This window comes from Chiloscyllium plagiosum, chromosome 17, assembly GCF_004010195.1.
Source record: "Chiloscyllium plagiosum isolate BGI_BamShark_2017 chromosome 17, ASM401019v2, whole genome shotgun sequence".
NCBI classification, from domain to species: domain Eukaryota; kingdom Metazoa; phylum Chordata; class Chondrichthyes; order Orectolobiformes; family Hemiscylliidae; genus Chiloscyllium; species Chiloscyllium plagiosum.
Window position 1 is genome coordinate 61,321,847 of NC_057726.1, and position 26,332 is coordinate 61,348,178.

Consider the following 26,332-nt stretch of genomic DNA (forward strand, 5'->3'; position numbering starts at 1 on the left):
AGCCTCCTAACGTTATTGGAGGATCTGCGACCCTTTATGAGGCCCGTCTGATCCTCTTTAATAATAGAGGGTAACACAATCTCCAGCCTTAATGCAAGAGCCTTAGAGAGGATCTTAAGGTCCACATTTAAGAGCGAGATGGGCCTATACGAAGCACAGTCTTCCGGATCCCTCCCTTTTTTTAAGGATAAGTGAAATATTGGCCTCTCTCAGAGATGGTGGGAGACAATCATGACTGTATGAATCATTAAATATATTCAGCATTGGGCCTGACCGTATACTTATAAATTCCTTATAGAATTCACTGGGAAGTCCATCACGACCGGGCGCCTTTTCACTCTGCAGCTGCCTCACAGCTTTCTGCACTTGCTCTGATAGTGGGGCATTGAGAAAGGACTGTTGTTCGGGAGTCACACCCGGGAGCTTCCGATCTCTAAAAAAGATTCCGTTTTGGCCTGCCCCTCCTCTCTATTCTCAGACTGAAATAACTTGGAGTAGAATCTCTGGAACACCACATTAATCTTTTTAGAATCACATGTTAGGTTCCCAGACCTTTCCCTAATCGCTGTAATGGTTTGTGAGGCACTTCTCTTTCTGGCTAAGTATTTGCCTGGCTTGTCACCATGCTCGTATAACCTTTGCTTTGCAAAAGCCAGCTCCTTCTTTGCCATCTGCGTGAGTACGGACTTTAGTGCAGACCGCAGTGCCGTAATCCTCTGTAGTTTGACCAAGGATCTGTCAAAATAGGCCTTCTCGGCTGCCTTCAACCGTGCTTCAAGGAGATGTTGCTGCTCACCCTTCTGTCGCTTCCTACTGGTGGAATATGAACTAACTAACCCCCTGACATAAGCTTTGGCAGTTTCCAAGAGAACAGATGAGCTATCAACCGAGCCTATGTTGATGTCTAGGAATGCCCAAAATTCCCTAGAGAAATACTTCACAAACTTACTGTCCATGAGAATAAAGGGGTCCATTTGCCAGTACCTTGAATCCACTGTAACATCCTTAATCTTAACCATGAGGTACACTAGAGCATGATCAGAGATGGCAATATTACCAATCGTACAGGATGCCACCAGATCCAGGGTTACCACAGGGGTCAGAAAAACATCAATCCTCGTGTGACATCTATGCGGATTGGAGAAAAACGTGAAATCCCTACCTGTAGGGTGGAGACACCTCCCGACGTCCACCAACCCTAATTTTCCACACAAACCCAATAACTGTTTAGTTTGTGCAGAGGGTATCGAGGGACCTTTAGGCAACCTGTCTACTGTGGTGTCCATGAGGCAGTTAAAATCTCCCCTTATAATGATGTGCCGAGACCTCAGACATATCAGTTTAGAAAAAGCATCTACCAAGAATTAAAGAGGATGACCTGGGGGACAATAAACATTTAAAATACCATATTCTTACCATATCAAGGCTTTAAGAATTACAAACCTCCAGTATGTGTCTTTTATTTAAAAAAGATTTTTCCTAACCAATAAAGCCACTCCCCTACTTCTGGTATTAAATGATGAAAAATAAACTCAGTCAAAGCCATTCTGCTGTAATTTCAGATGCTTCTTGTCATCCAAATGTGTCTCCTGTCACAAAGCAATATCCACCTTCTCCTTTCTAAGACTCAAGAGTACCTTCTTCCTCTTAATTGGTGAGTGACTTCCCTTGATATTCCAGGTACACCATTTAATCAAATCATTAGCCATAATCTTCTGCAATTACATTTAAATTCCAGAGAGGAGGAACCCAAACCACAAATTGCTGAGCCTTAGTATCGCATGGTCCACCAAATATAAAAAACTACATAAACTAAAACCACTACATTTAACAAACATACAAAATTATTAAGAATAAAAAACACCAAAAACCAGAAAACAAACCAACCTATAAAGCGCCAATAGCGTTGAATAGGGGAACTCACCCCCTGCCCGGAGGGGGCAACTACCTGTCCCAAACTGCCCATAAATAGGCATCTAACCATCTCAACCACCTTCACTTCTCCCAGCTAGAGGTGCATCACAAGCACAAGGTAAAAAGAATAAACACTCCATAGAATATCAATATGAATAAAAAAACATTTTTTTATAAAAAAAGGGAATAAATACCCCACCCATCCTTTGGTATGTCCTAACTTAGAAATTTAAAATGTACATCTTAACCACCGCCAGACATAGTTTGAACCAAATTATTATCAATAGAGGGAAAAAAAAGGGGGAAAAGCAAAGCTCCAACCGGATTTCCTCCATTTCTTTTACAGAATGATAAACGTGTACCCAAGCAACAATATTTATACATACTACAATTGTTTAAATTAGGTTAGTTTGTCCATAAAGTCTCTTGCCTTCTCCGATGTGTCAAAGAGATGCATGGATCCATCTAAGGTGATCCAAAACACTGCTGGATATCTCGGAGTACTAAATCCCAAGCTCCCTCAGTCTTCTCTTGACACCATCATACGATTTTCGTTTCTGGATCACTGCCACTGAAAAAACATGATCTTAGATCCCTCGTAAATTTTGGCTTTTGGATCCTTCCCATGGAGTCTGGAAGCCTCCATGACTCTCTCCTTATCCCGGTAATGATGGAACCGGACCAGGAAAGGACGAGGGTGTTGACCCAGACCCGACCTCCACACTGCGACCCGGTGAGCCCTCTCTATCTTCAATCCTCTCATGCCAGTCTCCAAGTCAAGGAATTTCGGAAGCCAATCTTCAACAAATTCCACAGGCCGCTCACCTTCCTTACCCTGAGGCAGACCGATGATCCAAATGTTTTTTCTCCTGCCCCTGTTTTCAAGATCATCCACTTGGTCATGCAAATTACGAACCTGCGTCTTCAGGGCTTGGATCCCATCCTTGAATGAACTGGCATCAGCTTCCACCACTGTGACCCTGTGCTCCACCTCATCCGTCCTCTTCTCCAGGTCTCCCAGCTGCTGCTCATGCTTCTGCAGCATGAGAGAGACTGGAGCCAGTTTCTCTTCAATCTGTTTCCCCAGCACCTCGCGAGATTTCGAGAGCTGGTTCACCCGGTCCTGGAGAGTAATCGGCTCCGAGGATGCTGCAGGCTGAGCTGTAGACCCGGCCTCGGATGCTCCTCCTCCCTTTTTAGGCATTTCTGGACAGCTGAAAATACAGGTAAGTCAATTTTTAAATGTTTCTTGGGGCTCCACAATCTTTCCAACGCCCCAAGAAATCCTGACGACCTGGATTAGGGGGTTAAAGGACCATCCTGCTCCTGCTGCAATGCGAAGCTCTGCAGTGTGATCTTCTCAGATCGCCGCCATCTTAAATCCCCCCCCCCCGGATGAGGGATTTTAAGACTGGGGGCACATTTTTAAGGCGAGAGGACCGAGATTTCAAAAAAGACATGAGGCAAATTTTTACACAGAGGGTGGTTCACGGGTGGAATGAACCTCTGAGGAAGTGGTGGATGTGAGTACAATTACAATGTTTAAAAAACAGTTGCCGAGATACATGAGTAAGCAGGTGGGGATAGTTTCGTTTGTGATTATGTTCAGACAGAAGGGTCTGTTTCCATGCTGTATGACTAAGTTACTGGCTCAGGGTTTGTCACCATTTTTCTGCTGAAAGTTTTATATAATACCCTCCTCCATACACACACAATATTGCCTACCCTGGGAACAATTCTGTAGAAAGACTACCTCCATGAAGTATCAGAAAGTGACCAACTAACATTGGCTAGAATTTGTGCTGAAGGCTAACACAAACTTTCCACTGTTTTGGGTGCTTGGATTCAACTCTCTGCCTTACTGTTTTCCTAGCTTATATTAATGAATTGAGGATTGAATGGGAAATTTTCCTAGTTTATGCAAGTCCCTTGATGGATCAAAGTATAATACATTGCCATGCATGTCCTGTGTTCAATCAGAATGACGACTTATACTATCCTTCTTTGCAGTCTGATTTTCTGCAGAGTTACATATGCTATTTCCAAATCTATAGCTGGCACTCTGGTCTACCACTTCATCACTTCCTGTGATTACCTCAGCTAGGATAACAGTCATGGATAGGCTAAAATTTCTCAGTTGAACATTAATATGGAAGAAATCGTATTTACATTCATTAAAAGGTTTGTGCTTTATAACTGCCAGTCTCCTCATCTACAGTTTGCAAAGGCTGCATGTGCCCGTACAGAGAACACTTCCACTTGTCTGACCAAGACAACGTATTGCAGGTATGAAACCGTTACTTGCCCACCTTCAGCTAAACTTTATGGCTACCCCACTCATACTGCTGCCAAAATCCTTTCTCGACTATACCTTTACTCTAGACCATATTTTTCCTGAAGAAGGGCTTATGCCCGAAACGTCGATTCTCCTGTTCCTTGGATGCTGCCTGACCTGCTGCGCTTTTCCAGCAACACATTTTCAGCTCTGATCTCCAGCATCTGCAGTCCTCACTTTCTCTCGCATATTTTTCATACGCCTTCTTCAGTAATTTCCCAAATTCATCCTCTGTAAGTCTGAAATTCTGTGCTGTTCCACACAAAGTTCCATTTCTGCGTGATTTAGTGATTTACATTGGTTCCTAATCACTAAAACATTTCAAAATATTGCTCCCATTTACCTACTTGTTACATCCTGCTTTTTTGTGTCTCTTTGATCATCACATTCTCTCTTCTCTGTTCTAATATTGATTGTAGAATTTACAGCACAAACCCTTATTTAAAATCCCTGTGCCTCTCTCTCTATGCAGTTAACTATCATCACAATACCTGTATATGCTTCTGATTGGTCATCCTCCTATTAATGTAATTTATACTTAGTTTTCTGCTTTGGGGAAGTGACTAAATGCAAAGTTGACTATCCAAATAACTTAATGTAGCATCCTCCCAACAAGCAGAGAAAGCTCTCAACTCACCTTGACAGGATTTAAGAGTTCTGATGCAGTAAGTGTGCAACCCAATCGAAGCTCAATTCTTCTTAAAGCTCATTAAAACTGGGCATTAGTCAATTTTCTGAATATTAAATTTCTTTCTTCTCAACTCTCAGTACTTGACAGCTCCACCCCTCCTCTTATTCATCTCTCAGCTCCCTTCCTCAATCCCCTCCATATCTCTGATGAAGGACTTATGCCCAAAACGTCAACTCTCCTACTCCTCGGATGCTCCCTGCTGTGCTTTTCCATCGCCACACATTTTGATTCTGATCTCTAGCAGCTACAATCCTCACTTTCTCCTCCTCAGTACTTGATTTTCTATGTATTCAGTTGATGAAAGACAGAACAATAGAAGGTCCTACTAATAGATCACAAATTTCAATTCAAATCACAGATGACAGCAAAGAGCCTATTACTTAAACATCATATATTTTATTGCAATTTACTAAAAGGTAATATTTACAAATGTCAACAAAATGAAATACAAATTGCCTTACTTCAGGAATAAAAGAAAGATTTTCAATTATATGGCATCTTCCATAACCTCAGGTGGCACCTTACACTTTACAGCCAAGGAATTACTTTCCTGAACTTCATAATGCAGAAAATATAAAAGCCAAATTTTGCTTAAAATGATTCAATAAAGTGCTATAAACAGATTACTTTTTTTGTAATGCTAGTGGAATGTCAGTCAGGACACCAGAGAGAACCTTTCAATTCATTGACATAATGTAATAGATCGTTTATGTCCCATGTCGTCTCACAGTACTACACTACCTGCCCTGAAATGTTTGCCTAGATTTTATGCTCTGGAATCAAGCCTCACTCCAAAGAACACAGCTTTTTGCCTCAGAAACAAGAATGCCATCAGCTGAACAATGACTGACAATATCTTGGAAAGAATTTACTTGTAATTCTGACACAACTGATTAGATATTCAGAATGGCAGGTAGCAAGAATGGCTAAGGCCATTGTTTGGAGCTTAGAGTGTCTGGAATTGGACAGGGAATGGTGAGGATGTTGCAATATTTTGAGGTTGGTTAAAATGGTTGTATAGAATAAGCCTAGTTACAGAATATGATTGGATAGCAGATAATTAATATTGCAGTTAGGTGCAAGATACGAAGGATAGTTTGGAGTAGAATAGGGATAATAAAATAGGAAATAGGTGTGAAGAAGTGATTGCTATTGCAATGTGGCAGTTTAGTTGGGATTACAGGATTGCAGATATGTGGGTAGTTATTGAATAATATAAAATATTTGATATAGATAAAATATATCAAAAACAAATCAAGCATATAGAGGGTGAGAACAAAGGACACAAAAACAAGAGGTCATATTGGGTAAGCAGAAGTTAATGCTAGTCGTACTGTATTATCAGTTTATTGTAGGTGTTAATAACTTAGATGTGGTTTAGTTTCAGTCATTGGAATTCTCCACGCTAGAGCCACGCAAGTAGATGTGATGTTGCTTCAGTCACATCAGTGTTTACTTAAAAACAATTATAGCCAGTTTGGGAACCTGTTCCCTGCTTATTATTTTGGAATAGCATGGTGTCATAACTATGCAAAGTTATCTCACTGTTTACAAATTTAAAAACACATATCAAGTAAGAAGGTATATGATCAAACATTGCCATATATTGGTCTAGTTGCATTTGGATCACATGGCAATATTATCAGAATTGAAGACCTTTGTATGTTCTTTTGACATTGCATATACAAATGCACCATGTTCTGTAGCTGTTTGATTTCCAAACTGACAATTCAGCAGGATTGATTAGTAGTCTGTATACTGGTTTTATTATTAATTTTAATACAAAATGTCAAAATAATTTATCTCTAGTGTCTGAACTTCTTTGTATTCACTTGTGGGCATTGGGGAATAGCCAGCATTTATTACCTATGCCCAGATGCCCTTGAGAAGGTGATGGTCAGCTGGTTTGTTGAACTGCTACAGTCCACGTGCTGTCGTTTGAAAATTTATACAAAAATTAATTTAGTAGGTTGATTCATTAGTAAATAAGGGTGAAGGGAAGATAATGAGTATGAACTGAAGAGGCTACATGTAGGGGTAGGAGGGGGAATTGAGAGTGTGAACAGATGTTCGAAGTAAACCACATCTATTTAATTTCTTAACATTTTGTGGCACATTTCAAATCCTATATGACCTTCTCTATAGCTTTAGTTTTCTGGTACTTTACTCATTTATACCACGATATCTAGAACATAAGATAGTTAAACTCGAGATATACCAGCTGACCCAGCTGGATTTGGGTGCGATGGTTTGGAGTTGATACAGTCAACTTTGCATATATTTGCACTGCCTGTGTGCCTTGTTACTGTTTATAAACCAACTCTAGTTCTACTATTGCCTTGGTCAATACCTCTGAACTTCTCAAGACAAAGTGCTGCCAGCACGCATAATTTTGAAAAGAGCACTGATATTATTATTTTTGATTGCATCTCGACACGCAGAGATCACTTGGGTCTTGGGCTTCCCAACTGGAAAATAATAAAACAAAACATATTGGACAATGAAAGGGCTTCAATACACCAAGAACACTTCTAATTAAATAGTAACTAGGTTCACTCTCCACAACCACTTTAACCAACTTCAAAATATTTTACCATCCTTACCATTCCCTGCACAATTCTAGACATTCTAATTTCCAAACACAGTACTAGTCAGCCAATAGCAAAAGCTTATACTCTATAATATGCAAAAATATTCAATTTTATAAATCGGGTCTCTTGGTATTCTGAAGATGGTTCTGACAAACTATTCCCTGCTAGCTACACATTTAGTAGTTGACCGAATCAGCTGTAGACTCAAAAAGACCAGAAATTCTTTGCATTTTTCACCTTGAAATGAATAGTACTTTGTATTATACATTAAATCAAATTCAACAACAGGAAAAGGAATTCGGTCCATTCAAATTTTTTATTCCAACAGGTCTCAATTTATCAGGTTTTCAGAGTATTCCTAACCCAAAACTCTGTTGAATCAGATTTACCCAGCTCCCATTGGAAACTTAAGATGGGGTCAGTGAGATGGTTTTTTTTGTTTTAATTTTCTGTGCACAACAGTCACAGAGAGTTAGGTACAGCAAAAAAAAAAGATAACAATTCACACCACCAGATATTTGCACCTTTTGATTCCTATTAGTTATTTTTCTAGTCATTCATGCTTACTATAAAAGTCACTTTATTACTCTTTAACTCACCTCGTAGGCGTCCTGCCCTCTGTATTGCCTGATTCACTGCTCGCAGACAAGTCAAAAGTTCAGTATGGTTGTTACAGCGAATCTTGTAACCATTTATCAAATCTCGATTTAAGTCAAAAAGTTCCATGTATCCTTTCTTCATACTTTTCCTAAACAAAGCAAGAGAAGAGTTCAGAAATGATAGAGAGCTTTAATTTGAATTCTTTAAAAGATGTGGGTCCTCAGCATAACATTTGTCTTGGTATATCCAAAAGATATTAAACTACATATGGTATATGCATCCTTCAGATAAATAATGTTTCATAGCATTAAAAAATGTTGCAATGGACAATGTCCTTCCCTTGTATCCTTGCCTTGTTGAATTGACGATTCATTGCACATCTTTAATTCATTCCCTCTCAGTCCTTCAAATCTGTGAACCCTCAGGACTTCCACAAAAGTTAGTCTTTTAAATCTCAGCCTCGTCACTTAATAATAGTAAGCTAGTCAAAACTGCTATTAGGTAAATCAACAGAGGAACACTGGGAAATACAGGTGCCCCCCCCCCCCCCCCCAAGTGGGTGAAACGTTCCAAGATCTACCGCAGATGCCTGAAACCACGGATAGAAGCGACCTTATCATTTAAATGGAAAATTTAGCTCCCCAGCAGCCCCAGGGAATTATTTCTGGAATGTTCAGTGTAATATTTGGGGCCATGGTAAACCATGGATAACTGAAACTATAGAAAGCGAATATGTGGATACAGGGGTTCTACTGTTATTCCAAAATAACAACTTAATACAGGATCAGTATATAACACAAAGTAATAATAGTTCAGTTTTCTAAATTAAGCAACCATGGTCAAATTTAGAGAAATTTGAGCAGATTAAAGAGCCAACACGGATTTATAATAGGAAAATTATAGTGCACAAACCTAATCAATTTTTGAGGAAATAATTAAAGCAGTAAACATGGCAATATTTATGGGTGTAACTTCTAAGAACAGATGGCATTCTGGAAGGTTATGTATAAGCGAAAGTTCAGCCCTAATTAAATTGATGGTAAAGATTTGATCTGGCTAGGGATAATGGTCTTCATCTTGAACAGGAAGAATGAGAATAGTAGTGACTCTACATGCAGTGGCTTGAACTATTCAATATTTATCAGTTAGATAACACAACAAAACAACCATATACAAAAGTTGACCATGACACAAGGACTAACTGATCCAGATAAAATATAAAGATACAGAAGAATGGATTGAAAGAGTGCACAAAGCTATGACAGATGAATTTCAATAAAGATACATTGTGATCATCAATTTTGGATCAAGAAAAAATAGATTTGAGAATGTTTTAAAATGGTAAAATGTTAGGAACAATGGAGCGTCAAAAAGATTTAAAGAATCCACATACACACATCACTAAAAGGTTAAGTACTAAAAATAATTCAAGTATACTAATGGTTATTTTGACATTTGTGTTCACAAGGCCAGACTTTATAAAGAGAGACAAGAAGCAATGGATACTGTCTCAATTAATAATGCTAAAGCTGAGATCAATGAGTATAAGCTGACTGAGATTTATCACAGCAAAGGGAACCACGCCAGTAGGACAAGGGAAGGTTGGTCAGTCAGGCAACAGGAACTTGCGTGGACAAGTTAGCCCAATAGCAACACCTTTAACTAAGAAAATCACTGAAGCTTGATGGGCCAAATTAAACTTTCCTTTCTTGCAGGAGCTGTTTGTACGTTTCTATTCATGCGCTCTTTTCAGGGTTACTGTACAGTAATCAGCAACATCAAACGTGGTTGAATTTTCCCTTTGTCACAAGCCTAATGATATTGCAACCAAATGTAATATGCCCAATGTTGCCCTCGTGGACACCAGATAATTTAAAACAGACAAGATTTGGACCAGGACCATGTGGCCAAGCACTAAAATGACTGGTATATTTACCCATTGAACTAAGGATGCTTCAGTAAAGTTATTTCAGACAGTAAATCTATAACTTACTTTCTCACCTCCAATCATTCACCTGCAGTTAGTGATACAGAGAATTTCAAACTAGCTCATATTTCTAGGCAAGAGACAGAATTACTTCAAGGTTTGAATACCATGATTTGCACCTAAAGATGTATCAGCATGTGGTCTTGTAATCACTGTTCAGCTATGTTTGTTTATTTTTAACCCCCTGTATCTTATTAAATAATCATTTAGCACCATCATATCAGTTACTCACATGTCTCCCATTAGTCGTGCATCCTCTGCCCGGACCATCAAACTACGGACTAGGTTGGAATGATCGGCCATCTCAGCTGTGAGCTTTTGATGTACAGAATGGTAGTCATCCACCTGCCGGGATGGAGTCGTACAAATCAGTACATTGTGCAAGCGAATTCTCCCACTGGTTGGTCAAAACATTTGTATTTCAGAGACTAAAAGGTATTGAAGATTGAATCAAAATAATATCAATAATTGAGTCATTATTGTTTCTCCTAATCTGGCTTTTCCAACTCCCAGATGGGTAATAAAGTATACAAGGCAAACCCACATCATAGTCTTGAATATGGGAGTTTCTTTGTGCTTTGTATATATAAAAGGAAAATATATTCATAACTAATTTCTGAACTGACAGCACCAGGGAGCCAGGTTCAATTCCACCCTTGGTGACTGTGTGGGATTTGGACATTTACCCCTGTCTTCATGGGTTTCTCCTCACAGTGGAAACCTGGGGTGCTCTGGTTTCCTCCCACAGTCCAAAGATATGCAAGTTAGGTGGAGTGGCCAAGCTAAATTGCCCATAGTATCCAGAGATGTGTAGGTTAAGTGGATTAGCCATGGGAAGTGTTGGGCTACAGGGATAGGTTAAGTCTGGGTGGGATACTCTTCAGAGGGTCAATGTGAACTCATTGGGCTGAATGGCTTGCTTCCACACTGTAGGAATCATATGATTCTATTAACACCTCAGTTCTTACTATAGGTCAGGCATTAGGTGAGGATTAGCTGGGTTGAGGATATTTAGACTTTGTTCAATAAATAATATACTTTCATATGTAGCTTTCAGAGTGGGAGTAATTCATTATTACGGAAACAAATCCTGGAAGCAAGTTCTGGTGCAAGGTCACATTGATACTTTGAACCACATTTCCTTTATGAAGAGGAAGAACAGAACCTGTGAGAAATACGATTTCTGAAGAACATTTCAGCATTTACAGCTTCATTTCAACTTCTGTTTCTGTTTCCTTTTCCTTTCTGTTTCCACCCTGCAGGCACTCTGCCTCTATTCCTGATGAGGGGCTTTTGCCCGAAACGTCGATTTTCCTGCTCCTCAGATGCTGCCTGAACTGCTGTGCTTTTCCAGCACCACTCTAATCTAGAATCTGGTTTCCAGCATCTGCAGCCCTTGTTTTTATCTATGTAGCTGAGGTGGACTGGACAGGACTACTAACTAGTGGGAGGCTAGTGAGATCTCTATGGCACAAAGCAGACATGCTCCCTTCAAAAACAAGAATGGTACTACCAAATTAGATCCCCATGGTTTTCTATGACAATGCAAGGGAAGACTAAACACAAAAAAAAACTTATGACAGTCACTAAACCTCAACATTGCAGATGTCTAAAGGAGGTGTAAAAAGTATAGGGATCAAGTAAATAAAGGAATTAGGAAATCAAAGAAAGGGCATAAAAAAATATCAGAAAGGAAGATAAAGGAAAACCTAAAGATGTTTTACCAGTATATAAAGAGCAAAAGAATAGTTAAGTAAAAAAGTGGGACCTATCATGATGAAAAAGGGAAATCAATTGAAGATGCAGAGCATATTTTTGTCTCTGTATTGACAAAGGGAAAGGATGATTGTAGATATATTAATCCTAGAGGAACCATATGAAAAGTTGGACAAAATATCATAAAAAGCAAAGAAATGTTAGAGGACTAGGAATCCCTGAAAGTGGATAAGTCACCAGGCTGGATGGATTGTTCCCTAGTAGGTGCTCTTCTCTAGACACATGCAAGGTGGTGGAGGGCTGGAGGAATATAATTGTGTTTCTGTTGTTTAAAACGGTATAAAGGAAACACAAAACAATCATACGCCAGTTAGTCTTTCTTTGGTGGTGGGAAAATTGTGACAGTCAATCTTGAGAGAGCGGGTAAAATGTTACATAGGCAGGCATGGACTAATCAGGGATACCATGCTTTGTTAAGGGAAGGTCATGCCTTACAAATTTGATTGAATTCTTTAAGGAAATGATAAGGAGGATCGATGAGGATAGTGCAGTGGATGTTGGCTACATGGGTTTTAATAAGGTATTTGACAAGGTCCCAGATGGGAGATTGGTCAGAAAAAAAACACGTGGGATACAGGGTAATGTGTCAAATTGGATCCAAAGTTAGTTTAATAACTTAAGCTGCCTTTGACGAATGGAAAGCTGTTTCAAGTGGCATTCCACAGGGATTGATGTTGGGACCCTGCTGATTGTTTTATACATTAATGATTTGGACTGGAATGTTGGAGGTGGGAACAATAAAGAAATTTGCAGATGACACAATTGGATAGTATAGAGGATATAGATGAAGTGGATGTGAATATATTGAGATGGGTAGATGAAGTGAGAGATCTTGGCATGCAAGTCTACAAGTCCTAAAAGGTAACAGTACAGACAGATAAGGTTGCAAAGAAGTCATATGGAATATTCTCTATTACTGACAGAAGTACAGAATACAAAAGTAAGGAAATAATGTTGAAACTGTGTAAGACACTGGTGAGGCCACAACTGGAGTAGTGTGCGCAGTTCTAGTCATCACATTACAGGAAGGATGTATTTGCTCTGGGGAGAGCGCAGCAAAGATTTACTAGAATGTTGCCAGGGCTGGAGAATTATAACTACGAGGAGAGATTAGAGGGGTTGGGGTTCTTTCACTTGGATTGGCGAAGGCCGAGGGGTGACATGATTGAAGTATACAAAATTGTGATGGGTAGACGTAAAGTAGAAGAAGGAAACTGCTTCCCTTGGCTCAGAGTTCAAATACTAATATCTAGATTCAAGCTAAGTTGCAAAAGGATTAGAGGGCAAGTCAGGAAAAACATTTATTACACAAGAGGATGGTGGGTGTTTGAATTCACTACCTGAGTTGGTAGAGGAGATAGAGATCCTAAATTCTTTTAAAAAGTACCTGGATCTCCAATTTAACTGCTAGTGTGCAGGAAGGTTGGATTGAAAAGGGCATCTGGGTGTCTTTGGGTCAGCATGGACAAAAAAGGCTGAAAGGCCTGCTTCTGCATTTATCATTTCTATGGTTCTAAAGTAGATGTAGAAATACATTTACAGCATTCTAGCCTGACACATATAATCTGTTTGTACTTGTTATTGAAACCAGTAGGCTTTCACACAGACAAGTACAAGTGAGGAATGGAGAGCTACTTGTTCCAAAATTCAATCAATTACTCAATTTCTCAAATTTTTGTGGTGTGTTGATGAATGTAAGTTACATGCTTTAGTTCTGCCACAGTAACTAAACAACCTTCAGTACAACAACATAAACAACTGGAATTATAGGCAGAACTACCTATCAACTGCCAATCATAAACGGGCCATACTGCATAGTTGAAACAACATAATGCAGTTTAAAGCTAAGTATGAGTATTTCAATAAAGCTTTATCATAATAAATTTTGCCTTATTTATATTTTAGCCTCAATTCAAATTATGGCCATTCCATCGACATGCATCATACACTTTATTTTAGAAAGGCCTCTAAGTAGCTTCAAAGGAAATCAATATTCATATAAGCAACAAGTGGTATGCCTCTGAAAGTTCCTCTTAAAAATAGTTTTGACCACCTATTTATTACATTTAACTTTTCTTTCTGGATAAATAAACAAGTGTAATTTTCAGAAACTGCCAGTTCATGTTTAGAAAAATCTGTCTCAAGTAACGGTTGTGAAAAGTGGAGGAATGTAACAACTGAATTAGGGGATTGACAGACAAATAATTCAGCTGATCCGTTTGGTGCATTCTAAAAAAACTTGAGTTTAAATGAAAAAAAATTTTCCTCGTGAAATATTAACAAAGTGATCCATGATGTCAAATGCTCCTGATGATGTTGGTTGGCATGCCTGTATATGGAAGTTAGTGGATAAACATTGCACCTCCCTGAACAAGTATTTGACGCAGCTCTTCAAAATAAGCTGGGAAGCCTGCTTCCACCTGGAGATCTTCAATGGCCAAGAAAGATGCCATGGATTGGATAAGTTCACCAGCAAGGTCAATGTCCTCTGTTCTGATGGTGACCTGTTCATTGGAAACAAATGTCAAATCATCAAAAGCAGGCATCTTCCAAAATCAGGTAGGAAGGAACAAAGTCATGTCATTTCATGTAATCCCCCTTACAATGACAGCACTCTCCAGTCCTCTGCTGGGAAGATCTGAAGGTTTGTCTCAGCAGCAGTAAAAAAAATTAACAAGAATCAATTCCAAATGTTCACTAAAAAGTTAAAATGCAACAATAAGAAAGTTCACTCCTCCAAAAGAAAGTTGCACCCTCAACCTAACTATTATAATCTCCCTGGTGAGATGAACAACTACAAATGAATTCAACAAGAGGACAAATCCCACTACAAGAGGCGAAAGATACAAGGAGGATCTCGTGTTAATAATAAAAATTATAATGTTCAGCCTTGACTAAATGTATCAATCCCATCTTGAGGAGCGACCAGTATGAAACTGAACACTTTCATACAGTATTCCTTCTTCACAACGTAGTTATTCTGTTTGCCTTCAAACTAGGTCTTATCTAAACACTGACCCGATTCTTATAAGTTAATTCATAAGACCCTAATTAACCTTCAGAGGAGTTTATTTTACACAGAATACTATAGCATAGAAGGAGGCCATTTAGCTTATTGTGCTTGCTTTGTGAAAGAGCAATGCACTCAGTTTTGTTACCTGGCTCTCTCCCTGGACTCCTGCAATTTACTTCCTTTAATTATTTGTCTTTTTCCTTTTGAAAGTTGTTATTGAATCTGTTTTCACATTATTTGTATTACAATTATCCCAGCATTACTGCAAGAGAATTGACAATCCTTTTGTATGCTTCCTTTAACCCTCTCTGCTTCAATATGTACAAATTTACTCCTCTGTGCAGCAAAATAAATCTCCAGTTCTGCGAGGGAGAGGAGAAAGTGTGGGAATGCAACAATTGTAGGAGGAATAGATAGTCACTTCTATGGTTGCAAACGAGACTCTAGGATGCTATGTTCCTTCCCTGGGGCTACAGTCAAGGATGTCTCAGAGCTGCTAAAGAACATTCTGGAAGGGAAGTGTGAACAATCAGGGGTTGCAGTACCAATGACTTAAATTTAAAAAAGAGATGAGGTCCTAAAAACAGAATATGAGGAGTTAAGAAGTAGTTTGAAAGATAGATCATTAAAGGTAATGATCAGATTCCTGAGACATTGGAAACAAAAACAAAGTGGCTGCAAAAATTCAGCAGGGCTGGCAGCATTTGAGAAGAGAAATCAAATGTTTCAAGTTCTTCTTCAGATTACCAGGCCTGAAACATTAATTTTGATTTCTCTTCACAGATGCCGCCAGACCTGCTTAGCTTTTCCAACAACTTCTGTTTTGTTTCTGACTTACAGCATCCGCAGTTCTTTTGGGTTTTATCTTGGGACATTGCAACTGGTTCTGGGCAAGGTACAGTACAAACCAGAAGCCAGTACAAACTTGACAGTCACATGTGTGCAGGATGGGAACTGAAATCCTAGGGCAAGTATTTATTAATGTGGGTGTGGCAGGTTTAAGCTAAATTAGTGAAGGGATGTGGGAACCTAAGCAAGGTGACAATGCAAAGAGAAACAAGGACAACAATAAAATGGAAAACGGTAGACAGGTTAATCAAGGGTGTGAGGAAAATAGGGCCACAATACAAAAAGTTAGGATGATTAAAAATGCAAAAAGACAATTCTGCATCTTAACACAAAAAGCATTCAGAATAAGCAGATGAATTGACAGGACAAATCATGTAAATGGAGTGATCTTGTAGCCATTATACATAGATACAAAATCAGAATTGGAAACTCAACATGCAGGAATATTTGACCTTTTGGAAAGAGAAGAGGGAAGGAAAAGGTGATGGGGTAACACTGTTGAGTTGAAATTAGGATAGTTGATAGAGATGATCTAGGCTTGGATGATGTTGAGTCCATTTGGGTGGAGATAAATTACAGCGAGGGAAGAAACCACTGATAGGTGTAACATATAGACCTTCAAACAGTAGCCACACTGTAGGAAAGGGTGTAAATCAACAGCTAATCAGGGCATGTAAGAAGAATACAGCAATAGTTATGGGGAATTTTAATCTTCATGTTGATTGGAAGGGTATATAGGACAACAAATTCACAGCGCATTAAGGATAGTTTCCTCGGGCAATAGGTCATGGAGTCAACCAGGGTAGAGGCTATCTTGAATCTGGTAATGGGTAATGATGCAGTTTAATAAATGGCCTGACAATAAAAGATATCCTAAGAAGTAGTGATCATAACATGGGGCGGCACAGTGGCTCAGTGGCTAGCACTGCTGCCTCACAGCATCAGGGACTCTGGTTCGATTCCTGCCTCGGGCAACTGTGTGGATTTTGCACATTCTCCCCTTGTCTGTGTGGGTTTCTTCCGGGTGCTCCAGTTTCCTCCCACAATCCAAAGATGTGCAGATCAGGTGTACTGGCCATGTTAAATTAACCATAGTGTTAGGTGCATTAGTTAGGGGTAAATTTAAGAAAGGGAGTGGGTCATGGGTGGGTTACTCTTCGGAGGGTCAGTGTGGACTTGTTGGGCCGAAGGGCCTGTTTCCACATTGTATGGAATCTAATCTAATCAATAATATGATAGAATATAAAATGAGTAACTGGGTTTGAAACAAATAATTAAATAAAGGGAATTACAATGAAATGAGGATAAGAGTTAGCTAAAGTGGACTGGGCACATACCGGAATGACAGTAAGCAAGCAGTGGCAGATAAGGAGGTAATTCCTGACTTTCTGCAAAAATATATCCCTCTAACAGAGGGATAAACCAACTATGGCTAACCAAGGAAGTTAAGAAGAGTATAAAGTTGAATGAAAAAGTCAGTGACAGCCCTAAAAATTGGGATAAATTCAGAAGCTGCCAAAGGAAGACTAAAAGGATAGTAAAGACATAAAATAAATTATGAAGGTAAACTAATGAGTAGTAACAATAAGAGCTTCTTTAAATACATAAAAATATATTTTTAAGAGGAAGAGAAATGTCAAAGTGAACATTAGCCCCTTAGAAAATGAATCTGGAGAGATCGTTTTGGGGAACAAGGAAATAGCAGAGGAGTTTAAAAGTTATTTTGCCCCAGTTTTTACAGTTGAAGATACTTCAAACATCCCATTAATTCTAAAGAATATGGGAGAAATTACATACCTTCACCAGAGAAGTCGTATTCAAACAAACTCATGGATCTAAAGACAGAGAAGCTCCCTGGCCCTTATAACATGCATCCTAGGACCTTAAATTAAGCAGCTACAGATCTAGTAGATGCATTGATTGTAATTTTCTAAAAATACTTGGATTCTGGTAAGTACTAGAAAATTGGAAAACTGCCAATGTGACACCACGTTTCAAAAATAAGTGTTGGAATCAATTATTAAGGAAGTCCTGGCAACATATTTGGAAAAAATAATCTAATCAAGCAGTGTCAGGAAAGGGAAATCATGTCTAATATTCAAGTTTTTTGAGGAAGTCTCATTCAGAATAGATAGAAGGGAACCAGCAAGTGTGGTGTATTTGGATTTCCAGAAGGCACATGACAATGTCTTTAACGAAAGGTTAAGTCATAGGATAACACTCCATGGTATTGGGGGTAGTATATTAATGTGGATAGAGAATTAGCTAATGGACATAAAACAGTCAGAGGGGATATGGAGTCCTCTTCTAGGTTGGCAACATTAAACTGTTGTGGGGGTGTAAGAGGTACACAGGGATCAGTGCTGGGACCACAACTATTTGCAATATATATCAATAACTTAGTGGAAAGAAGCAAATGTAACTGTAGTCAAATTTGCAGACAACACAAAAAGGCAGGTTGTGGGTGAGATACAACATTTTAAAAGATACCGGGAGGTTAAGAAAGTGAGTAAAAATTGGCAGTGGAGTATAATGTGGGAAAATGTGATGTTCAGTTTGGAAGGTAGAACAAAAAAACAGAATACTATTTAAATGGAGAAAAACTGCAAAAAGCTGCAACACAAAGGGATTTGGATGTATTTGTGCATGAATACAGAGAGCTAGTATACATGTGCAGCAGGTAATCAAGAAGGCTAACGGAATGTTGGCCCTTATTTCAAGGGGATTGGAATACTGTAGGGAGGTCTTATCACAACTTTACCAGATGCTGGTGAGACTACATCTGGAGCACTCTGAGCAATTTTTATCTTTTTCAGGAAAAATGTTATTTCTTTGGAGGCTGTTCAGAGAAGATTTACAAGGATGATCCCCATATTGAGGGATTATCTTATGAGCAAAAGCTAAATAGGTTGGGATTCTACTCATTGGAGTTTCGAGTAAAGGGAGGTGGTCTCATTGAAACATAAGATTCATAAGGGGTTTGACAGAGTGAATGCTGTTAGGATAGTCCCCTTCCAATGAGAGTCTAGGACTAGTGGGCATAGTCTTAGAATAACGAATCAAAAATTTAAACTGGAAGGTCACTAGATTAAGCTCAGCAAAATTTGGTGAATTAACCTGCCACAGGGACCCAAGTAGTGCTAAAACTGAGCTTCAACATAGACAAGATAAATTTAGTTAAGTTCCTCAATCCTGACCTTTATTTTGAGGTGTTCATTTGCATGGACAGGGTCAGACGCATGTTCATTGTGATTAGGTTAGATTACTTACAGTGTGGAAACTTACAGTGATGCCCTATGAAGAAGCATAGCCGTCAAAACTAACAGCCTGGTTCACACTTCGGCAAAGTCTCAGAAAGCATCAGACAATTGAAAATGTCTTCCAGAGAAGAAGGTGGGAGAAAAATGAGAGAGACCAGGAAAAGCTTTTTAAAAAAGGGACATGGCTTATGGTCCCTCTCAATCTGTCTGTCTTAAGTAAATCGATAAATTATGAAAGCTTATCCTTGTAACTGCGCATGCTAAATCCTGGGATCATTCCTGCTGATTTTCCTAATGTAGCAATCTACATTTAAAAGTATGGCGCATAAATTCACATGCAATGGTCCAAGTGTAGCTTCATTATTGAGTTTTACCATGTTAAGATAAGTTAATTCCTTTTGTTATCAAATAACATTACCTGTAGTGCATAACAACTAGGTTGCTGGTAGGCACAGTGATAAAAAAAATCTGACTTACAAAATGAATCTTGATTGTTTCTCGAAGAATATGAATATTTGAAGAGCCAGTGCAAGAGAGTAAAGTTGACAAATTACAGATTTTTCAAAACCTAATGAATGCAGCAAATGCAGGCAAGTAAATAATGGTGTCGCATTTGCCTTTGAAATTGATACCAATTCTTGACTGACTGTTGGACAGCATAGACTGGACAGCTTTAATCAATGTTCAATAATTACAGCTGGTTCACAGTGTAAAGATTGAGAAAAATCATTCAAGAGCTTCACAAGTGTCATAAAAAGAAAGGATCCACATTATGGCATATAAATTCTCAACAGGGTAATGGATTTTGTCTGTATTATGGTGTAAATGCTAGTTTTCTTACTGTCGATGATTATCCTTTTTCTCCCATTCTCATCCCACTAGTCATGTTGGAATAAACAGCTCCTTAATAACAGAAAATGTTTGCAAGCAGAACAAAGTGACAGCCCACAATGGACCGATAAGCATATTATGAAGTATCAATGTGCTGAAGGACCCTTGGAAATAAAAATATTGCAAGAATAATTGGTAAAAGATTGCTTAGAGTTTGATTTGAAGTAAATCATTATCCTGAACATAATGTTGATAAATGTGAGGCCGTTCACTTTGGGAGCAAAAACAGAAAGGTGTATTATTTTCTGAATGACTATAAATTGAGAGGTGGGGGGCACAGGCAATGAGATCTGGATGTCCTTGTACACCAGTCACTGAAGGGAAGCATGCAGGTGCAGCAGGCAGTCAAAAAGGCAAATGATGTTGACTTTCATATCAAGAGGATTTGGGTACAGCAGCAGTGATGTCTTGCTGCAATCATATTGTAATACCATGTGTACTTTTGGTCTCCCTTTTATGTCGGTGAATGTTCTTGCTGTAGAGGGACTAAAGCAAAAGGTTTACCAGTTTGAATCTGGGAATGCAGGATGGATGCACAAAGAGAGGTTGAATCGGTTAGGATTACATTCACTAGCATTCAGAAGAACAAGGAGGAATCTCACAAAAAAGTATAAAATTCTAATAAGACTAGACAGGCTAGATTCAGGAAGAATGTTCCTGATGACAGGGAAGTCCAGGATCAGGGGATCACGGTCTAAGGTAAACCATTTAGAACTGCAATAAGGAGAAATTTCTTTTCAGAGAACAGTGAGGCTGTAGAATTCGCTACCACAGAAAGCAGTAAGGCCAAGACATTGGATGGTTTCAAGAAGTAGTTGGAAAAAGCACTTGGGGCTAAAGGGATCAAAGGATATGGAGAAAAAGCAGGAACAGGCTATCGAGTTGGATGATGAACTATGATCATAATAAATGGTGGAGTAGGCTTGAATGACCAAATGATCTAACCCTGCTCCAGTTTTCAATGTTTCGATGAAACACCTATGAAATCATAGGTGAAATCATAAGAGAATACTGACATTAATATTTACAGTTGAAACCTCAACTACTCCTTTAAGCACATTTGATGATTTCTGCAAAAAAAAGCTTTGAATTTAAATAACACTGATAGGATAAGAAAGATAGAGAACTTTTCCTATGGAGAGATTTTCTCTAAATCCTTTGAGGTCATGAGTAAATTCACAAGAGTTAACTTTTCCAAATAAAGAAAATTTAAAACTTGCATTAATGTGGTATCTTTCATAACCTAATGACATCTAATGGCACTTTACAATAAAGATTTTTCTTTCTGTTGTGGTTCTGTTCGCCGAGCTGGAAGTGTTTGTTGCAAACGTTTCGTCCCCTGGCTAGGCGACATCATCAGTGCTTGGGAGCCTCCTGCGAAGCGCTTCTTTGATGTTTCCTCCGGTGTTTATAGTGGTCTGTCCCTGCCGCTTCCGGTTGTCAGTTTCAGCTGTCCGCTGTAGTGTTTGGCATATTGGGTCCAGGTCGATGTGTTTGTTGATGGAGTTTGTGGATGAATGCCATGCCTCTAGGTATTCCCTGGCTGTTCTCTGTTTGGCTTGCCCTATGATAGTAGTGTTGCCCCAGTCGAATTCATGTTGCTTGTTGTCTGCGTGTGTGGCTACTAAGGATAGCTGGTCGTGTCGTTTCGTGGCTAGTTGATGTTCATGTATGCGGATTGTTAGCTGTCTTCCTGTTTGTCCTATATAGTGTTTAGTGCAGTCCTTGCATGGTATTTTGTACACTACATTCGTCTTGCTCATGTTGGGTTTCGGGTCCTTCGTTCTGGTGAGCTGTTGTCTGAGCGTGGCTGTTGGTTTGTGTGCCGACAACAGCTCACCAGAACGAAGGACCCGATACCAAACATGAGCAAGACGAATGTAGTGTACAAAATACCATGCAAGGACTGCACTAAACACTATATAGGACAAACAGGAAGACAGCTAATAATCCGCATACATGAACATCAACTAGCCACGAAACGACACGACCAGCTATCCTTAGTAGCCACACACGCAGACAACAAGCAACATGAATTCGACTGGGACAACACTACTATCATAGGGCAAGCCAAACAGAGAACAGCCAGGGAATTCCTAGAGGCATGGCATTCATCCACAAACTCCATCAACAAACACATCGACCTGGACCCAATATACCAACCATTACAGCAGACAGCTGAAACTGACAACCGGAAGCGGCAGGGACAGACCACTATAAACACGGGAGGAGACATCAAAGAAGCGCTTCGCAGGAGGCTCCCAAGCACTGATGATGTCGCCTAGCCAGGGGACGAAACGTTTGCAACAAAAACTTCCAGCTCAGCGAACAGAACCAGAACAACGAGCACCCGAGCTACAAATCTTCTCACAGACTTTGAATTTTTTTTTCTAATGTATACTTTCAAAATATAGTCCCTCTTGTAATGTAAAGAAACATGGCATTCAATCAGCAATAAAAAAATTAGCAGAGCACATGCTTTATGTCTTAATGACTACTAAGTGTTAACCATGCAAAGTCCCATGCATTTATTCAAACACTCTGCAGAATATTTTACATACTCACTGATGTATCAGTCTAGATTATATGTTTGATACTTTAAGAGTAAACTATAAACCCACAAACTTCTGGTTACATGCTCCCCACAAACTGAGGGCTCCTCACATTTTGGAATAAACACACTTCTACTACACTCCGTCCTGAGTAACTGAAATAGCGGATAGGTTTTGCCATTCCAAAACCCCTTTGAATTGGGTAGTATTGAACTCCAGGCAGAAAACTGACACAGGATCAGAGCATTGCCCACCCTCTTTATCTAATCAAAAGAATGCCATGTTGGACAACACTAATGAAGAAAGCTGGACAACCTACATAAATCTAGACCTCGAGAGTGTGGTGCTGGAAAAGCATAGCAGGTCAGGCAACATCCGAAGAGCAGGAAAATTCTCGGATCCTGCATTACCTACTGTGGTTTTCTAGCACCACACTCTCAACTCTGACCTCTAGCATCTTCAGTCCTCACTTTCACCTAATAAATTTAGACCTGCTGTGAGGAGTTATATAAACATTTCATAGGATTTTGTTAATACATGCAGCAAAGAAATAGGTCATTTAACCCAATCAGTCCATGCTGGTGTGAAACCACAGTTCTAGGCTCCTCCATCCATTCTCACCTAAACATCACTGTCAATCATAGCAAACAACAATTATGGGGAGTTTTTCCTATATAAGGCCTATTTAGCAGTGAAGAAGAGTAACATGTTATATTGATCAGAGAATCAAGGCTGACTGAAAAGGGACCCTGAAAAGAGATTTCCTTTCCTGTCAATAGGAAATCTAATAACATCTCGGCAACAGTTGAGCTATGTGTACAGTTCTGGGGAGTCAAAAGAGATAAATGCTTTAAGCTGTTGAGACTCATCAAAACAGCACCAGAGGTGATAAATTACAATTAATTGGAGACAATTCAGATACTTGGGTGATCTTCAAATGGTGCAATGATTAGATAAAATAACATTCAATAATGGTTCTTAAAATTCTTTAAAAATGTAACGGTATAAATAAGAGAAGACTACCTTCTCTGATAGATAAGCCAATTAGGAAGATTGTTACTATAAAACTACACCAAGGAAATTAAGTCAGCATAATGTTTTGTCACAAGATACAAGTGAAGCAAACACCATTGCACCTTTTAAGAGACAAATAGACATTTGAAGTTGAGGAAGACATGAAACTGTGGAGACAAAACAAAGCTGTGACACTAGTTTGGTTTACTCTTGCATGACAGTCCATAAACATGATGGTCACAGTGGCATTCTTCTCTGTTGTGAACTTCTACAGGTCTGTGGTATTGTTTGTCAAATAAATTTATCTTACCTCTCCACTTGCATTCATTTTAATCCTCAGCTGTCCACCATCTCTTAGAGATGTGAAACAGATATCCAATGGCATGCTGGGACATTCAATATCTTCAGGTACGAGAAAGTTCTGATTCATCCACATCACAACCTGTAAAGAGCATAGTAAATGAGACAGAGGGGTAAACATAACCAGACAGCTCTCAACATATCACAGAAGAAATACATGCTCAGTTACCATAATCAGGTTCATACAGATTAAAGAGGAAGTGTTAACTCAGCATCAACAAGCTCTCAACACACATCTAAAACCACTATAACAGACACCTATGTCTCATCATTCAGCCATCTGCTTAATTTTAATTCTGTCTTGATTTTTTTTATTCATTCATAGGATATGGGTGTTGCTGGCTGGGCAAGTATTTATTGTCCACCCCTAGTTGCCCAGATTGCAATTTAAGGCCAACAACATTGCTGTGGATCTGGAATCACATGTCAACCAGACTGGATAAGGATGGCAAATTTTCTTTCCTAAAGTGATCTAGATAGGTTTATACAACAATTGACAGTGATTGCCACTGGGCTAGATTTTTTTAAATCAAATTCAAACTTCATCAGCGACCATACTGAAATTCAAACACATTCCATCAGAATTTTTTTTTACATTAGATTACTTACAGTGTGGAAACAGGCCCTTCGGCCCAACAAGTCCACACCGACCCTCCGAAGAGCAACCCACCCAGACCCATTCCCCTACATTTACTCCTTCACCTACAACTACGGGCAATTTAGCATGGCCAATTCACCTAGCCTGCACATTTTTGGACTGTGGCAGGAAACCAGAGCACCCGGAGGAAAGCCACGCAGACACGGGGAGAATGTGCAAACTCCACACAGACAGTTGCCTGAGGCGGGAATTGAACCTGGGTCTCTGGCAGTGTGAGGCAATAGTGCTAAACACTGTGGGCTTCGGATTACTATTCCAGTGGCATTACCACTAAGCCACTGCCTCCCCAAATAAAACTAAAGTACCAGACAGATGCACTGGACTGAATTTAACAGGCACCCCAGTAGCTGGTTTGCTGGCGACAGTGGGCATTAAATTCAGAGCCCTGTTGCTTACCCAAATGCCACAAGGCGTCAGTATTTTAATTAAGTGGGCATGAAAGTGATACCAAGGTGCCAATGGAATTGTTTAAAGATACCCTGAAAGCTGACTTGAAGAACATTGGTTTTGAGTTCAGTGGCCAGGAAGAGTGTTCACCATGCTATCCAAGATGGCGAACCCATATGACCAAGTACAGCTAGCTTTAAAGTAGGCAGATGATGAAAGCCAAAGATGGAAGAGTGAGAAGAAAGCTAAAAAAGTCATGCTACTACTCATCAACCACAAATCGATCAAAGGACTGATCAATAACTGACTTTTGATATAATTTTGGAATTTTTTAAAGAGCTGTTTCTCACTTAGTGTCTTATTTTCCCTTTTCCACTTCCTTGATTTTTCACTGCCTTCAATATTATTTTTGCAGCCTTTCTATCTTTCTGCTCCTGTTTCATGGTCTGACTCTGTGGCAAACATCCTTCTTCTTCCAAGATTGACTGTCATTGAGAGCAACGTGTTTCAAAGAATAAGGTTACATGAAATGGTGGCTACTACAGAGAGGTGACTGTAATTAGCTAAGTATTACAGTACATTCTACCCATTAGATGTTATCTTTTCCTATTATTTAATAGCTATCTTATATTTAAACTTATTAACTCACATGGAAACATTTCTCCTAACAAACCTCAAAGATCTCTATCAGGTAATCCCTCTTCTTTAGTCAGCAAAAGCATTACAGTGTGTTCAGCCTTTCCTGATAAGTATATGCATTCAGCTTTGGCATTGTCCTCACAAATTTGTTTTCTATGTTCTCTTGGTCCTTTATATACATTTAAAAATATAGAAATAAGAATTGTGCAGAATACTCATAGAATCCCTACAGTGTGGAAGCAGGCTATTTGGCCCATCAAGTCTACACCAACCCTCCGAAGAGCATCACACCCCTCCTATCCTATCCCTATAACCCCGCATTTCCCATGGCTAACCCAGCTAGCCTGCACATCCCTGGACACTATGGGCAATTTAGCATTGCCAATCCACCTAACCCGCACATCTTTGGACTGTTGGAAGAAACTGGAGCATGCAGAGGAAACCCGCGTAGACACAGGGAGAATGTGCAAACTTCACAGATAGTTGTCCAAGGGTGGCATTGACTACTTTAAGAGTAGTATCACTAAAGTTAATTCTAACTTTCACATAGCTTTTTGGCTTTTAAATTTTATCCTCAAGAAATGATTCTGAGTTTATTTTATAGCTCCAATAATCTGCACTGTCATCCTAGATCCTTTAACTTCAAAACCTCATTTAGAAATCCATGAGGCAAAACCTTTTTTTTAAATTCACTCATGGGATGTAGGCACTATTGCCCATCCCTAACTGCCCTTCAGAAGGAGTTTCCTTCTTGAACTGTTAAAGTCTATTTGCTGTAAGCAGATCCACAATGCTAGGAGGGAAGGATTTCCAGG

General features: G+C 39.3%; 1 protein-coding gene across 4 annotated transcripts in view; it reads right to left on the reverse strand.

Annotated features, from left to right (window-relative positions):
• Positions 1 to 5,148: 5,148 nt before the first annotated feature.
• The window catches only part of bbs2 (Bardet-Biedl syndrome 2), an 89,383-nt gene continuing 68,199 nt past the window's right edge, over positions 5,149 to 26,332 (reverse strand). For all 4 annotated transcript variants that reach the window (XM_043707298.1, XM_043707300.1, XM_043707297.1 and 1 more), the window contains 5 exons: positions 23,784 to 23,915; positions 14,261 to 14,398; positions 10,351 to 10,463; positions 8,131 to 8,279; positions 5,149 to 7,408 (listed from right to left, as the gene is read on the reverse strand). In XM_043707298.1, the coding sequence (XP_043563233.1) occupies positions 7,302 to 7,408; positions 8,131 to 8,279; positions 10,351 to 10,463; positions 14,261 to 14,398; positions 23,784 to 23,915 (639 nt within the window). In that variant the 3' untranslated portion in view covers positions 5,149 to 7,301. The remainder of the gene's footprint in view (positions 7,409 to 8,130; positions 8,280 to 10,350; positions 10,464 to 14,260; positions 14,399 to 23,783; positions 23,916 to 26,332) is intronic.